This window comes from Mastomys coucha, chromosome X, assembly GCF_008632895.1.
Source record: "Mastomys coucha isolate ucsf_1 chromosome X, UCSF_Mcou_1, whole genome shotgun sequence".
NCBI classification, from domain to species: domain Eukaryota; kingdom Metazoa; phylum Chordata; class Mammalia; order Rodentia; family Muridae; genus Mastomys; species Mastomys coucha.
Genome location: NC_045030.1, coordinates 47,245,182 through 47,262,883, shown reverse-complemented (window position 1 = coordinate 47,262,883; position 17,702 = coordinate 47,245,182). Strand labels below are relative to the sequence as shown.

General features: G+C 36.3%; 1 protein-coding gene across 7 annotated transcripts in view; it reads left to right on the top strand.

The window, feature by feature from the left end:
- The window catches only part of Tenm1 (teneurin transmembrane protein 1), an 803,700-nt gene that overhangs the window by 680,484 nt on the left and 105,514 nt on the right, over window positions 1–17,702 (top strand). For all 7 annotated transcript variants that reach the window (XM_031355201.1, XM_031355294.1, XM_031355365.1 and 4 more), the window contains 2 exons: window positions 4,682–4,825; window positions 10,872–11,121. In XM_031355201.1, the coding sequence (XP_031211061.1) occupies window positions 4,682–4,825; window positions 10,872–11,121 (394 nt within the window). The remainder of the gene's footprint in view (window positions 1–4,681; window positions 4,826–10,871; window positions 11,122–17,702) is intronic.

The following is a 17,702-nucleotide window of genomic DNA, read 5'->3' as shown; positions in this document are numbered from 1 at the left end:
TAAGAGGGTTTTATTTTATTTTTTGTTTGTTGGTTTTTGATGCTTTGGAGAGAACAAGCCAGTCTGTCTTATTCAATCTTCCTTATAAGCCAGTGTAACATTTGCAAGAAGACTAACAATGAAGTCAGACATGTGCCCCTGTGACCAGAAGGGACAGCCCTCTGCAATAATGTATATCATGACAGCCAGTGACCCATGCTTAGCAAATATTCTCTTACTGTCTCTGCATGAATGTGAGGCAAAGAATACAGAAAGGCAGAACTCTAGATGGAATTAAGGGTGTTACAAAGGAGGGTATCACATGGCTCAAAGAAAGTATTCTTCCATATTGAATTTTTTTCAACTGCCTTTTCAGTATATTCCCACCAGCACGAGGCCCTTTACCAATCCCTGTATCTAAACCATTTCTACAGTCCTTCTGAAATACTGTTGAATTATTGTTCTCTTTCCTATTATACTAGCTTTCCTAGCCTCACTGAATCTGTGACTTATACAGTAACTGTGTTAATGATCAAATAGGGAGCAGGCCAGAAACTGGTCATGGTCCACTCTGCTTACTTAGCCTGGCAACTGTCATGGTATTGAGCAGAATGTTGTGTCAAAGCTTAGCATTTTTAGCACGGGACCCAATATAAATCCCCTTTCCCTATATTTAATTATACAAAAGACTAGGGCTTTAGTGCGTGACACTATGCTTCCATGAGAAGTGGAAGATTGGACCGCTGCTGTACTTGCTACATTTGTATTTATTGCATTTTGAGAGCAGTTCAGCATCATAGAGTGAAACTTTCCCTTCTCAGAAGCCAATTCGAAGTTCCAGGATTATGCTAAAGTAGGCTGCTGTCAGAAAGAAACCTTGCCTTGTTACTATGAGCAAGGAGTTGCACACAAAAATACACCAACACACAGCCATTCTCATTAAAGTCAGTTGGAATTTTGGACAAGTCTTAAGTATAAATTATAACTTTATTAGCTCATAGAGCTTTCTCAGGAGAAAGTAAATCTAATAAAAATTAGAAGGAACTTATTAAGTGGCTGCCTTGTTGCTATTTGCTGTGACTGGGGAGGGAAAAAAAAGTAATATAATTGTAGGGTTTGCAGCCAATGCACTTTTTTGTTGTGGACTAGAGAGCAATTCAGAGAGCAGATAGGAGGAGGTAAAAAGAGTATGCATGTCTCATTACCATTGCGTTGAGAACTGTTTCATTGATGCTTTATGTAAGCGTTTCCTGCTGCCGAGTTAGGATGATCTTTAACTGTTACTGCGAGGGGAAAAGCAGGCTTCACACCATCATCAGAGGTCACCAAGGCACACTGCTTATTTGCAAAACTGCACAATCACCTTCCGGAGAAGGGATTCTAAGGGAGCTTAGCAGACTTACATGGTACAGAAGGCAGATCCCATAGTTGCCAGGCATACTGTGGGGAACGAGATGATGACTTTAAAGGAACTTGCAATTATTGTTGTTGTGATTATTTATTAATCAAGACTTTTAAACATTGGCAAGAGAAGCAGAAACCATGTCGTTCTATACAACAACATTCTCTATCCACCTGATTTTTCCAACATGAGATGCATTGTAATATTTGGCTTGTTAGTTTGATCCTAAAGTTGAACTTTCCTAGTAGTATGATGTAACAGGACTGAAACTTGAATCATATATTGTTAATGCTAAATGTGAAATGAAAAGAATTATTTAATACATGTGTCTTTAATCCAAAAGTATTACTTGAATTTTTGGGTTTTTTATTAGAAATTTTCTTTATTTACATGTTATATGATATCTCCTTTCCCAGTTTCCCCTCAAAAAATAAGAAAAAAATAAAAAGTAAAAAAACACCCTGTTCCCTCCCCTCTCCCCCTGCTCACCAACCCACCCTCTCCCACTTCCTGGCCCTGGAATTCCCCTACACTGGGGCATAGAACCTTCACAGGACCAAGGGCCTCTCCTCCCGTTGATGACCAACTAGGCCATCCTCTGCTATGTATATGCAGCTGGAGCCATGAGTCCCATCATGTGTACTCCTTGGTTGGTGGTTTAGTCCCTGGGAGCTCTGAGGGTACTAGTTAGTTCATATTGTTGTTCGTCCTAAGGGGCTGCAAGCCCTTCAGCCTCTTGGGTCTTTTCTCTAGTATTACTTGAATTTTAAGACAACTAACAATCTAAATTGGTACATTTGTATATATTTGCAGTTTTCTGGGAAGACGATACATAATATTGTTCACAAAATTCACAAATAAAAACATCATAACACATAAGAAGGACCAATTTTAATGTCCCTCTCCCAACTTGTGTACCAATGAAGATCCCAACCCTCAGAGATGAAGAAAAACTTGCCTGAGACCCCCAAAGCTACTTAACAGCAGATCAGAAAGTGGTTTTCTTTTCTTAGTCTAAAATCAGCTGTTTGGGGTTGTTTTAGCCAAGAGTTATGATGAGGTATCATGGATACTGTAGACAGCACTGATTAACGACACAAGTGTTCCCAGAGATACCCTTGAGATTCCTTTTAGCTGAGAGATCTTATACCTATCTTCATAAAGAACAGCATTATACAAATATCTCTGAAATGATTTCCATTTAGACATTACCTTCATTTTATGATTAGTAATTTCCCTTGCCCACTGACTAATCTTGATAATGTTGCTTGGTTGAGACTACAATGTGGAGGTGGCTCATTAGATAAAGTGCCTGTTGTTCATGCATGAGGACCTGACTTCAATCCCCAGAATCCATGTGAAAGCCAGGTGTGGTGGCATTTGTAATCCCAGAAACAGAGAAGGCATAAAAAAAGAGGATCCCTGGGTTTTCTGGTCAGCCAGTTTAGCTGAACGGATGAGCTTCAGTTCACTGAGAAACTGCTCCCACCAAAACTAAGGGTGCGGCTGGCAAAATGGCTTAGTTGGTAATGCTGGTTGTAGCCAAGCCTGATGGCCTGAGTTAGATAGATGGAAACCACATGGTAGAAAGAGAAAGATGAGTCCTTCGCGCCCTCTACAGTCCACATACACATTTGGAACAGGCACTTGTAAGCACAAGCAAAGCAACCAATAAGCAAATAATTAAACCAACAAACAAATAAAGATAATTTTAAATTTAAAACTAATAAGGTAGACAGCTACTGATAAAGGTACACTTATGTCAACCTCTGGTTTCTACATGTATGAAAACATATACAATGTGTATTCACACACACACAAAAATTACTTGCCATGAATCTTAACCACCTGATGGCTGATAGAAATACAGTGACATCAGAATTGCTTATATAACTTGTGAAGCCCTGTGAGACAAAAATAAAAATACATATTCCCTTCCCTAAAACAATATAAAGGGTTTCAAAACCAATAGCAGCAAACTTAGGGTTTTCTGTCAACCATAGGGTCCTTCAAATCATAAGCCACACCCAGTAAAAAGTATTATGATTCCCTGCTCCTAAACTTTATTGGATTAAGAGACCAAAAGAAATGTAAGCTGCAACTTCAGATTAGCCATGCATTTATAAAATTAGAGACTAGCATTCTCGTAATCTTAAGGATGGTTTGACTTATCTCCATATGGAATATATATATATATACTTCTACATGTGTATACACACATACACACACACACACACACACACACACACACACACACACAGAGCAAATCAATTTGTTTTCTGACTACATAATAATGGCAGTAACCAAAAATGGTTTGCATTCATTTTTCATTAGGATCTGTTATTCTGCCATTGTTTTAAACACTTGTTTGTTTGTTTGTTTGTTTGTTTTACCAGTTTTTATAACCAAACAGGAGAGGATAAACTGAAGCTCTCCAAAGTTATCTAACGACCTAGTAGAGGCTGGTACTAGAAAGTAGTATTTGATGACAGACTAACTGGGTCTATTTTAAGCTGGCAGTGGGGCAAAAGCACCGTTGGGATGTGCAGAGTAATGAGCCAGTATTCTCGGGCTTAGAACATTTAGGTGCTAAAAAGCATTTTGAAATTGAGAAGGCAGAAATCTGGGGTTCCACAGGTAAGCAGGTTCACCAACTGGGAAAATGGCTACGACTTGGTGTGCTTGGGCTATACATATTTCAGTAGGACAAAGACATCTAAGATACCACATTCTGTACTTCCCATTTTAGAGGCATACTAGGGTTCCACATTTAATGCACAACATCTGTGCTTCATAGGAGTTGAAGCCAAATGCTTGGGTGATGTCCCATTGGTACTCTACATGCAGAAGTGAGAGCATAACCCTCACAAACTAGGATTTACAGTTGCAGCACTCCAAGCAAATTTGGGCCTCTCAGTAAAGTAAAGGCTGTTAGTACAGAAAATACATGAATGGACTAAATCAATTTTATTAGTGTCATATGTATTCAAGTCTTGCATAAGTGGTTCGGTACTCCAAAGTCCATTTCCTGAATGCATTTTGCAATGAAGAGAAGTGCAATACCAACCCTCTCCTGTACCTTTGTAAAAGTACTAAGGAATTATGCTCTGTGCATGGAATTCTCAGAGAGCCAATGCCATTCTAAGCACAGCTCCATACTATGCCACATGAAAGGCTATTAAATTTCACCCCAAATCAGAAATCATTAGCTGACACAATGATCACAGAATTATCAACCAATGTGAACAGGAGCCAAATATTTTATAATTTTCTAATATGTTATTAACTCTTCTTTTGCAGTGTCTGTGGGATATGAATATGAGATGTGCCCTGAATTTATTCTCTGGGAACAAAGGACAGTTGTTTTGCAGGGCTTTGAGATGGATGCATCTAACCTAGGAGGCTGGTCCTTGAATAAGCATCACATTTTTAATCCTCAAAGCGGTGAGATAATTTTAAGAATTGTGTTAATACTAGTTTGCTAATCCTGTTTAGTACTCATTTGTTAGTGAAAAATTGGCCAAGTATAAGAGTAAAAAAATCACCTAATTAATACATTTGCTTATGGGTACTATATACTAATGTTGAGTTTGTTTTAGTTCTTTAGGATCAGAACACTCTCATCTGTTCTCACATGTTCTTAGTGGGTGATTGAAGCCTTGAGTAAATGAGGAACTCAGTCATGAGAAAGGTTCACGTGTATCCACCGAGTTCACACTGATTTTTCCACTCTGGTCATGACAGCTTCATTCAAGGTCCTCTGCTTACTCTCCCACTCCACTTGGAAACTGGTCCTTAGGATTTCTGTCCAGATTTCCTCCAAACATCTTCTACTTGTAACTTTTCACCACAAAATTTTTTAAAAATCATATTACTCTCTGTCTAAACAAGCAGTCTCTCAAGGAATCTTACACTAAAGGTTGCATTTCCAGAAGGCAAAAATAAGTATGTCTTTAGTTCAGCCATCCTTCTATTCTTCCTACATTTATGGGATAAATATGAGTTATTTTGTGATGCCAAGAGCTGTGTTTTATGATTCTGTCCATGATCTTACTTCATTTGTACATGTACATTTGTACATGACAAATAACTACATAGAAATTTTGATGAACAAAGAGAACCAGATTTGCTCCACCGATAGAATGGCAAATCCTATCCTAAGCCTGTGTGAGACCCAGGTAAACAAATCCAGTATACCTCCCCCTTCCCCTTGAAGAAGGATGCTGAGTTCCATTTCAACAAAAAAAAAAAAAATTACAGCAAAACTTCAAGAACAGACATAAAATGTCAACTTTTTTTTTTTCAGTTGTCAAAAGGAGAGCCACAGTTTTCAGAGTACAAAAAGGAAAGGGCAGATGCCACTTATTAAATTATTAGGGTATTTTTTTGTTTTGATTTGAAAGAGTTTGACATTTTAAGCAACCGTTTCTTTTCCACTCACTTTTATTGGCGTATATGGATTGTCTCTTTCAAACGCCTGTCATTGACATTAAACACAAAGTGGGAAATGACCTCAATGGAACCAGCCCCCAGCTGTGTGCTCCCAACCTTGTATCTTCTTATCATTTGCTTCACATTGATGTTGAAACAGAGGGGAGCCATTCAGAAAGCTGGCTTTCGGAACCATGCATTGCTTACATTCCTAATTCACCCATAATTACTTCTTAGGTAATTAGGTATGAGGTTACTTCTGAGAATTTTGAACGGCTTTATTGAAGTATAATTTATACATCATAAAACTTACCCATTTTAAGTGCACACTTAAATGATTCTTAGTAAATTTCTACTTGTGCTGTGATCACCAAAACCCACATACAGAATATTTTATCACAACAAAAATATCTCTTGCATTACCAGCACCCTCACTACATCTGCTTTCTGTTTCTACCTTTCTGATCATTTTTAATGAGAAGGAACACTTTCTATTTTGGATAATTTCTCCCCTCTCCTCCAAAGGTCATTTGTACACTGACCATCTCTTTTGTGGAAATGTTGTGTTTCTCACCAAGAACTGGTCCCGCCTTGTCAGGAAATAGAACTGAAGCCAGCTCTGTCAGTGCCTTTTAGCTTGACCTTGCATACAAATGTCTGTCTTAGGGTGTTTCTGAAGTCAAAATCCCACCTACAAAGGCAGTTTTAGAAGCAAGAATGATAAATGCAAGGGAGCGAGGTTCAGAACACGGAACACCAATTTAGAAAGCAATGCTCTTCCCCCTCAGGTCAGATGATCTTTTCTGACTGATTAGAGCAGGAACAATGTCTTTCCAAATTCTGCCACTCCACTTCTCTCATGAAAAAGCCTAACTCTTTAGGCACCCAGCCTTTTTGATCTGAGACAGATAGTAGATTAGAAACAAGAATCTATCTTCCTCCAATTTCCTCTTGCTGGTTAAAAAGACACCTATAATTAGATTGGATGTCTGCTGCCACTCTAGTCTCAGTATTTCTCTGGCTCCCCAATCATTACACAGTGGGTAGGTTCCAATAGGCACTGTATTCAGACCATTTGTCATTTCAGGGACCACAATTATATTTACCTGACAATTAACCACTGCTTGTGCAGAAACGATTGTGAACATTCAACCTGAGGTACACAGACAGTTTCTGCTTTTATCATGACAAAAACACTAGAAATGGATGGCTTTCAACAATGCTACCCCCTTTGCTATTCAATAAATATACCCCTTGATGATTGTGCAGAGTACATATTCTAAAATTATTATTCATTACAGAGATTAACCATATTTTTTTCTAACATCCTCTAGTGTTTCCTAGGAGTTAACTGTCAAAAAATATTAGAACAATCCACAATACTAATTGTACATTATAATCTATCAGAAATAGCAAATTCCCTTAGCCTCCCAGATAGGCCAGTAGTTTGTCAACAATTGGTTTTACTGGGAGAAGTAAAGCGCCATTGATCACATTGGCATCTCTCCCATTTTGTGTTCATACCCTCTCAGTCAAGTAGTTAGAGAAATATGTATTGTGTCCCTTGTTGGTCATAAGTCTGAAAAATGGTTTCTCCTTTGAAATCAGCATAAAGCACTACCCACTGGCTTCCAATGGGAATCTAATTTTTAAACTTGTTTATAAGCTTCAGAAGAACTTTTGAGCAAGGTAGCAGAAAGGTAGGAGTGAAATGTTTTAAAACTGTGCTTACTTTATTACAGTGCAAACTTGGCTTTTTCTATAACAGAGAAAGGGAAAACTTGGGGTAGAAAAGGCATCACATTCAGTGATATTTCATTGTCAACTAGGACACCCAATCCCAAAGAAGTTGGCCTTCATATAAATAATGCATGTTGTCCCATTTCAAAACAAGCATAAGTTGCCAAATAAACTACAAAAGAAGCAGTAATAATTGATCAAAATTTCCAGACACATAAACAAAATATTTTCACAGCAACCTTTTACAAAAAATTGGTGTTAAATCATTGTTGCTAGATGGTATGGCCTGGTTCTGTGTAATGGAAGGTTAAACAGATTCTTGAAACAATGAAAACACCCTTCAAAATGATCTATTTTTCCAGGGCAATACAAAAGGGGTTTGCCCATTTTTGTTTTGATTGCTTCAGCTTTAAACAGAAATGGTAATTTCAGTACATGGGCACTTTAGTACCTTGCATGAAAGCAAGACATCAATTGTAGAGATGTAATCAGAAAGTACATTGCCTTATAGTTTATTTCCTTTAATCATTCTTCTTTTTTGATGGAGTACTGGGCTTTCTAATGGAAAGGGGGAGTTGTGGAATAGCAGGCTTCGAAGAATGGGTTAGAATAGCCATCTTTAGTTTTAAATTGCTAGAAGCCTGGTAATAACATGTCATTTTGAGGACAGTTGTTAACTATACCATTATATTGATATAAAAAATGGAGATCTACCTTTGAAAATAGATGTTAATAGTAAATCGCGTTTCCAAGCCAATACTTGGAGAGATTTTTGACTAATACAGCCTATCACAAATTGCTGAAGTACTGACATGTGAAACAGTGGTTTCGTCAATTACTAACCAATGTATCATACTTCCTCATTGGTCAGATATTCGGCTAACAAGCATCAGGTGATTTCTTTTCAATAATGTTGTGCAAATGCCATTAGAGTTTCCTTTACTTCCTCCTCCCATTTCATTAAAATTGCAGTATTGACCACACTACACTTAAATGGTTTTGGAGGGAAATGAAATTCGGTCCTATTAATCATATTGAATTAATTATTCTAAAATCATCCAAAATGTCCTTACTGGCTAATAAAGTTATTAACAACAGTTTAATAAGTAGGTAGTAACAATAAAGTTATCCCACAGTTTTGTAATACAAGATCAGTTTGTTGGAATGTGAACTTATACTTACTCTTGTAAATCTAGTTCAAAAGCTAGCTGGAGTCACCCTGGGAGGGAATATAAACATATTTAAATTTGAAATCCAAAGACCATATGATGGATGGAATTTCTAGTTCCTGGAAGTCCCTTTATAGGAATATATTGGTGCCTTGACATGCATATTTTATGTTCTTATTTATTTTTACCAGCAATGTTCCTATCTCAGAATGATCAATAGTTTCTTATGTGAAGCTGGAAGTTGGAAGAGAACTGGAGAAGACATTTCTGGAAGCATTTAGGGAGAATAACAGATAGTGTGGGGATATAGATAGCAAGGAACAAGAGAGGGAAAACTAAGGGCATACAGTATAACTGTATCCATTCATTTGCTGTCAGTTCCTTCAGCCTGACACATGGATGTTTCACCTGCCCTGACTCACTCTCGACTGACTTGTGCTATTTAGCACAGCGATACATGTTCCTTGGATTTTCTGCCCAGGCACAGCAGGTTTGCAAACTCATTGAGATTTGAAAAAGGAAACTACAAGAGACTCAAAACCTATTTTCAGCATTTACTGAGTACTTATAAAAACTTGGCCATGAGGATTGGAACTAAAATTATAGAAAGGAGTAAGACAGAAGGCGGGCGTGCCTTCAAGGGGTTCATTCATATTACAATGGGGAAGATAGAGAAGTAGGGAAAATGTATCACACAGAGTTGTGAGTGTTACAATAGAGCTATGGAAAGCAAAGTATGGGCACACACAGAGGAAAGTGACCGATTCTGCCTGGGTAGAGTATTAGGGAAGACACAAACTGAGGTCTGAAGTTTGTTCCCTCAGACAAAAATGAAGAGGGAATTCAGGATATGGGACAATAATACATAAAAAATTAAAGCAGAAGAGAAGAATGTGAAAGAAAGCATACATTTCTGGTTATGACCAGATATGGGAATACAAAGGAAAGTGTAATGAGAGAGAAAAAAATTCTCATAAAACATAGGAAGGCCAACCAACACATAATTTGTATGCCTTATCAATACTGAATGCACTCTTTATTCCGTGGTGGATATGTACATATTGTAAGGTTTTATTAATCTCTGTGCCAGGGGTATGGACAATGGTTTGCAGATGGGTATGCCTGAAGATCAGGAAAACTGAACTAAGGCAGTAATAGTAGGAACAGGGGGGAAATTTTCAGTACATTTAAGGAGGTACTCTCAATAGGAATTACTAATTAGGCTTAGAGAATGAAATGAAATGAAGAGTCATCATTATGACCAGATTTCCAAACTAGGTAACTATGTACCAGAGACAATACACATGGGATGGATTTTTAAAGAGAGAGGAAGGGAGGAGTTTAGTAGGAGATACAAAATATATATATATAATGAGCTCAGTTCTAACCCTTTTTCAGTTTGAGGTAGCTGTAGAGCTTCCAAGGCAAAAGGTCTAAGAAGAAAGTGCATGTTGGGTAAAGACTCCAGATAGAAGAAAGCTTTGGCTAATTTTGATGAGAGTCAAAGTCATGGGTAATTACCTAAAGTTAATGGTTGAAAAACATTTTCGTAAGTCAGTGTCTCTAGTTTTAGCAATGATGTAAGATATGATCCAAAGGCATAGAAAATTCAAGTCTCTTTAGTATAGCTTTGGAGTGCAGTGTAGCAGTAGGAATTCTTTCCTTCTCATAAAAGCACTTTACCAGCCTGATTGTGTTGTACTAAGGTTACTATTAAAATGAACGGAGAGTCTCTTTTTCTGAACAAATAGCATACTGAGGATAATTTGGAGTCAGGCAGATGAATGTGAGGCATCAATAGAGCCAACCCTAAATGAAAAAGTTGTCACACAGAATCTACAGAGCTGAGTAAATAGGAGAGCATTAAAAGTCATCAAATACTTTATTATAGATTTTGGAATCAGTATTAAAGAGACTCTTTGCATTTCCCTACTTCACAGAAAGACAAACTGAGGCAAAATGTTACAACACTATTTGTTATAGTTATGCATTTAAATAAAATTAATAGTAATGTAATTCACTCTCAGATTCTCCCATAAGGCCAAAGTTCCCTCCTGTTTTGAACTCTGAAAGAACTTAACTTTTGGCAAGATATTTGTTTGGCAAATACTTTTCTAATTTTTTGTTCCTTTTTTTTTTACTATGTGTAGGAATTATTCATAAAGGAAATGGGGAAAATATGTTCATTTCCCAGCAGCCCCCTGTCATAGCTACCATAATGGGCAATGGACACCAAAGGAGTGTAGCCTGCACTAACTGCAATGGTCCAGCCCACAACAACAAACTTTTTGCTCCTGTTGCCTTAGCTTCTGGACCTGATGGTAGTGTGTATGTTGGAGACTTCAATTTTGTAAGGCGAATATTTCCTTCAGGAAACTCTGTTAGCATTTTGGAATTAAGGTAAGTTTCTTCTAATCTCTCTATTTGCTTATTTTTAAAAACAGAATAAGATCATGTGAAGTTAGATTAGCTATTTTGAAGCACTTAGCTATTTTGAAGTAATTTCTCTCCTATTTGTTGTCCAATGAGAAGTGATTATATATATACAAATAACATATATACACAAATAACAAAAGTGGACTCAGAAAGTTGTATTTGTATACATGTATGCATATGCGTGTATACATTTATATGCATATATGTAACAATAATAATAATAATAATAATAATAATAATAATAATAATAAAGAAAGAGTTTATCAGCTTAAGAGTGGGAGGGAATATAAGAGGGGTTTCAGAGCAGGAAGCAAGGAAGGGCTAGAGGGAGGAAAGAAAAGAGGGAAAGTGACACAATTCTATTCCAATTTAAAATATATATATTTAAATTCAAAGACTTTTGAATAATGAAACTATAATTTAAAACATATTTTTCAAAACATAGAGGAAGAGGAGTGATCTTCAAATTGGTGATTGAAGAGTCAGGGAATCTGGTCATCCCTAAATGTGAGGCCTCCCTGTCTGCATGGCCTCCGCTGTTACATGGATTTTAGTACCTCCAAGCACTGGCATAAGTTGCTTAGTGCTGGCCACTGTCAAGCTAATAAAAGTTACCTGTTCCATTGTTGCTGGCATCAGGATCGCCAGATTTAAAAGGGCTTTTGAGCCTTTTGAAGTCATTTAATATAGAAGAATATTGAAGTCTTTTTTCTCATGGCATCACAAGGAAGGAAGGAGATACCCTCTACCTTTGAAAGCACAACTCAATGATGAGTAAAGTGTCCATCTTTAGGTTTCCTCCCCCTGTTCTGTATATGTTCTTGAGAGTTCAAAGAATGTTAATGCCTTTTTAAGGAATATATACCCTTGTGCTCTGCTATATCCTGAAATTGCATAAAGATTACAACAAAATCAAGCAAGGCTTAATCAGCTTCTTCCCTTTCTGTGGACAAACTATATGTCCTTTGGAGTTCACAAAAGAAAAAGCATCCATTTCTATCCCACTAGGGATTAAGATGACTGCTTCACTCCTGAGGAAATTAGCAGAGCTTTCTTTCTAATCTATTATGGCAGATTTATCCATGACACATGACTCTGGAAATTAAGGCTAAAATTTCTCAATATTCCAAAGGATTTTGATGTCACCTTTTGAATTATTCCATACAATTTTTGCTTTAAGCAACACCTCAGTAAGGTCAAAAATAGTAACTAATAGAGACAACAAATTATAAAGCAAATGTAGGTTCCCAAGTCTATTGAGATGTCTCACATCCTTTTTATTCAACACTTATGTTCACTGTGATGAAAGTTTGAATTTACTTGGACATTCCTCGAAGGTTTTCACATTTCCATTCTTGCTTTGGAATCCACCTCCCTCTTCTCAGACTGAGTTATTCTTTCACACCTAGTTTGGGAAATGTAGTCCCTAGCCACCATCCATTTTCCACATTAATTCACTCTAGTTTTAATACATTTCTTAATTATAATTGCAAATGCTGTCATATAGAAGAAAGCTGCTAAATCCCTTGGCTAATAAAAAATAGACTGTGAAGTTAAGACTTTGTAAAGACAAAGCACATCCAGAAAGTTTACAAGGGTACTAATTCATAGCACCTTAACCTAATCAAGTATTCATGGGCCTCACAATGTCAGACCTCTTGGAGATTTGTCATTTCTAGGAGTATATCTCTTTGGGCATCAGTAGAAAGTCAACAGGAAGTCTGAGATAGCTCCATACCTGGATTTGAAAAGTGCTTATGCAAAATACTACATGGTTTTCATAATCCTAAGGGAGTTTTATTAACATGATGCCAAATGGATAGAAACACTGAGCAATTCATTCAACATATAAGCTGTCAGATAGTAAAAATCCTAATCTTACTGAGCTGGTCTAGTTACTCTTATAAAACACCTACAATACAGAATAACTACATATCTTCTTCATCAAAGGAAAATTATTAAAATCCATACAAAGAAGACAAAATTATATTAATAGAAGGAAGCCTGAAGTCACACTCCCTATTTTTCTTACTTAGCCTATCACTCTATTTGGCTTTTCTGAAATATGATCTTACAACATTTCTTAACAGTTTTTGTCTGACTCAGGTTTCTCTGAGAATCTATTTCAAGCCAAGCACTCTCTCCATAGAAAGAATATACCACCCAAAACTGTTCCCATGTTTGAGCACGGCATCATTTCCCTCCTTTAACTTCCATGCTTCCACCAGCCTGGCAGCAACCATTTCTGTAATCAGTCATGGTTAAGAGTGTCTTTTGAATAAGAGACAGATTTTTTTTGTGTGTGTCCTTCTCAAGTAGAAATCTCCTCTGATTAGCCATCAAAGAAATAGAATAGCTAAATATACAATGTCAAATAAGTTCCTATTTGACTATTGCCAAAACCATCAAACAATTTCATGTCAGCACAATTGTCATGTTTATACAGAAACTAATGTAGTTCTTATAATAATCACCTTTTATTGAAAATAGATTCTTCTCTCAAATGATACATCCCAACCACATTTTCACCTCCCCCCACTCATCCTACCCTCTAATCTACATCCTCCTTCAGATTCACTACCTCCCGCCCATCTCCCCTTCAGGAAAGAGCAGGCCTCAAAGAGATGACAGCCAAACAGGACAAAAGATACAATAAGACAAAATAAACACCCTCATATTGAAGTTGGACAAGGCAACCCAGTAGGAGGAAAAGAGTTCCAAGAGCAGGCAAAAGAGACAGAGGAACATACACTCCTACTGTTAGGAGTCTCACAAAACACCAGTTTAAAAAGTCTATACTGATTAGTAGCATATGTGTATAAATGAAATCATTTGCATATCATTGGTACTTTTATATATTTGGTATTAGTATCCTAGATGTACATTTCTGGGAAGAAATAAGATGATTTTAATAAGGCCTATCTAACTTTAGAAGTAGAATGTTTATTAAATTCTACTATGTTTAAATAGAAACTTAATTTTATGCCAGTTTTAGTGGTGGTGTTCAAGTCAGTTAATTCACTTTCTCCTACTTTAAGCACATTAGTTATTTTATCTCATTGAATAATTTTTTCTTGGAAATACAGACTGATATAGTGATTATGTTTGTTATATTAAAAATTGTGAATGGAGGAACAATGTCATGATCAGGTTATTACAGAAAATGCAGAGAACGCTCCTATATCTGACTCTTTCAGATTATACATTATATAATTTGTATAATTTGTGTCTTTACCACATTATACGTAAAATTGAATCCAACTCTGCTTACATGTCTCATACAGAGATCCATACAAAGATCATTCTTGGCTCAGTGTTTTATGGCTTTGGGGGAGGACATAACATTTGTCCTAAATGGAAACCTCCTATATTTCACACTTTTCCATTCTTTTATTCCATATTTGACCATATTTAATAATTCCAGATTCTACTTCGCATTTCAAAGATTGGAAGACTATATAGTCTTCTAACCTTACCCCAGTCAATCCAAACCATCCTCCTCTGAGCTTTCTTTTCTCTGATTTCAGTAATCACTTCATTTAATTGGTGGCCAGTCATCTCTCATGTCTGCCATAGCCATTCCTCATGAGCTGAACAGGACCAGAAAGAAACGTTCAATGATATTTTTGTTGTTAAAACTTTGCCAAGTGAAACATTACTTATTATTTAAGTCTATAGTAGTGCTTTCCTGGTCTACAAATATGATTCTTAATGCTCTCTTCTAGTGAGAGCCTCAAGTAAGAAAATAAAGAACTGATACTTATAAGGTCATGTAATTCAAATGTTTCAAAATCACATTTTCTGAAGACCTCCAAAGATATAAAATTTAAGATATAAAGTTTAAGTTTTGATTTCCCTGTGGATTTGCTTGTTGTTTTAAAATGTATACATATATATATGCACAAATACATATGTACATATTTTATTAGTACAAAATTGATATCACAGATTTGAGAATTTAATGTTTATTAGAAGAATCCATGAATATATCATGTCCAATATATACTTGACATTTTGTCATTTATAATTTGCCTAATCATTTTCAACCAGAAAGTTAAATACTGCTTCATCTTCAAATATATTTGTCAAAGAAAGGTGGAAAAGAAAAAAAAGAAAGAAAAAAGAAAGAAGAATTTTTCTTTATGATAAACTTAAATCATGAAATATCTATTTATTAGCAAATTCTAGGATCTAAAGAATCACAGAAATAACTTCCTCCTATTGAAAAAATTCTCACAAGTATAAAATTAACTGGGATTTCTGAGCTTTCTCTTCTTCACATACAATGTTCAACTGTATCTCATCAATTATGACTGCCACTTTTCTCCTTTGATCTTGGTTAGCCTCGGGGTCGGTTTTTGCTTTTCTAAAACTACTAAGGATAATTATATAAGTAAAAATAGAAAACACCCTACCAAGTACGTTATATGAATTCAAATATGCAATATACCCTAGCTCACATCTCATCTTCTAATTTTACAATGCTATTAGAAAAACCATTAGGCATGACTGGAAGTGATTTCTTCTTTATAGAAACCTCATGCTTCTATTTTTTTTCAAAATTCAGTTATTCTCAAGATATTTATTTTGTTGTTCCATTAAAATTGAAAGAGAAAAGAAAATAAGAGGCTAGAAAATATATCTTGGTACCTTGAGCAATTTAGACTCGACAAATGCCAACATGACATGAAAATTTCTCTAGAGATTTTACTTTTTCTTTTCCAGTGACTAGTTAATATTTCTTGCATTGCTTATAGGACTTGACTCCTGTCATTGGTTGGAAATGGAGGAGACTTGGAATAGAACTTACTTAGGAGCAGTTTAACCTGCTGAGGGGTGCTGAAACTTACAGAAACTATTCTAACGGATCAAACAGAATCTTAGCTTTGAAGAATTCCATGAAGAGCTGAGATGTTGCCACAAACTACCATTTTGCTCAAAGAACTAGAACTACAAATACTAGAAACATTGCCTGTAGATAAAATAGATGGCTATCACCTACCTGAGTTTAACCTCATATGCTAGCAATGGCTTGAAAATACAAGACAAGTTCTAGTAATTAGGAACATAGCCATAGCAATGGAGAAGGTAGTCTGAGATGACATTTGTTAGAACTAGAAACTCAGTAACAGAGAAGTGTGGATTCAAAGCCATAAAAAAGAAAGACACAGAAAGATAGGAAGGAATTCTATTGTTTCTGGCCACATAAAGGGAAAGAAGGTGAGAAGAGAGTAAAGAATGCATGAAAGGTTGTAGCCATCACCAAGCAAGACACCCATATTCCCCTGACACTAAGTCTAAACACCTGTTGTAAGGTTGGCATGGTCCCTATTTCCTATCTTTCACCACACACACACACAGAAATCTAAAAATGAAAAAAAAAAGTAATGGGACAACATAGAAAGTGAAAAGAGACATCCATAAAAGTACAAATATGATATGATTACATTTATTGTCAAAGTACAGTATAAACAAATCTGTACAGACAAAATCAAGACTTGTGGTTGCCTAAGACAAAGTAGGGGAGGAGGAATGAATGGGAAAATGATAATTAGCAAATAGGTACAAAATTTCTTCTTTAATTGCTTTATCATAAGGATTACATAAATGAATGTGTTTGAAAATGCTGAAATTCATGTTTTACAAAGATAAATTTTATGGCATATAAATCACATCTCAATACTTTTCTCTCAAATCCAAAAGGAAGAGTTAGATGACCCTCGCTATCATTTTTGTACTGAAAAAAAAAAATCAATGACTAATTCACAGATCCTCTCATTAGGGGTGATGTGCCTTGCTCTCAAAAGAGTTGTGACTCCTCTTTTCTCTTCTTAACTCAAGACAAAATTCAAGGCTCTCAGTTACCAAGTAATAATGGCCACTGATGGGCCTTGGCACTTTTGAAGAGTTCACACACTGGCAGCTCAGTATGTAGTTCACTGATAGCTAGACAGCAGGTTCACTTTGGTGGTAGTTCAATCCTAAATCCTTAACTAAAAGTAATTCTAAGACAGAACAAGGTCACACACTAGAAATAAATCCCATCATTTTCACTTCCTCCCTCTGAGATGTTAATGAGAGAAGCTGCTCTGCATAATATGGGACATCTTCCAAATTCACAATGACATTATTGGCAGGATCAGAAGCAGCAGCGAGAGAAACAAACCATCTCCCTCTCTGCTCCTTGCCATCACCTAAGAATTTCAAAATACTTTGTAGACATACAAATAGTTCTTGCTATATTGTCCAAATGCAAACCATTGTGGGTGAAATCATCTTTTAATGAGGTCCATCTAGTATTTCCACAACTATAGACTCCTTTAGAAAAACTGTCTTTGTCCCAGTGAGTAGAGCCTGACTCCAACAATCATCTCATAGAAACTAGAAAACGATGTCCAAGAAACAAAGAAACAAAACCACAAAAGCCTGAGGCCAGGTTTCTAATCAGAGCTCTGCTTCTTAGTGGTTGACCTTTGTGGCAACCCACAGACTACCTACCCTTTTGAGATGGGCCAGGCAAACAGAAGAGCCAGTGGAGTATGACC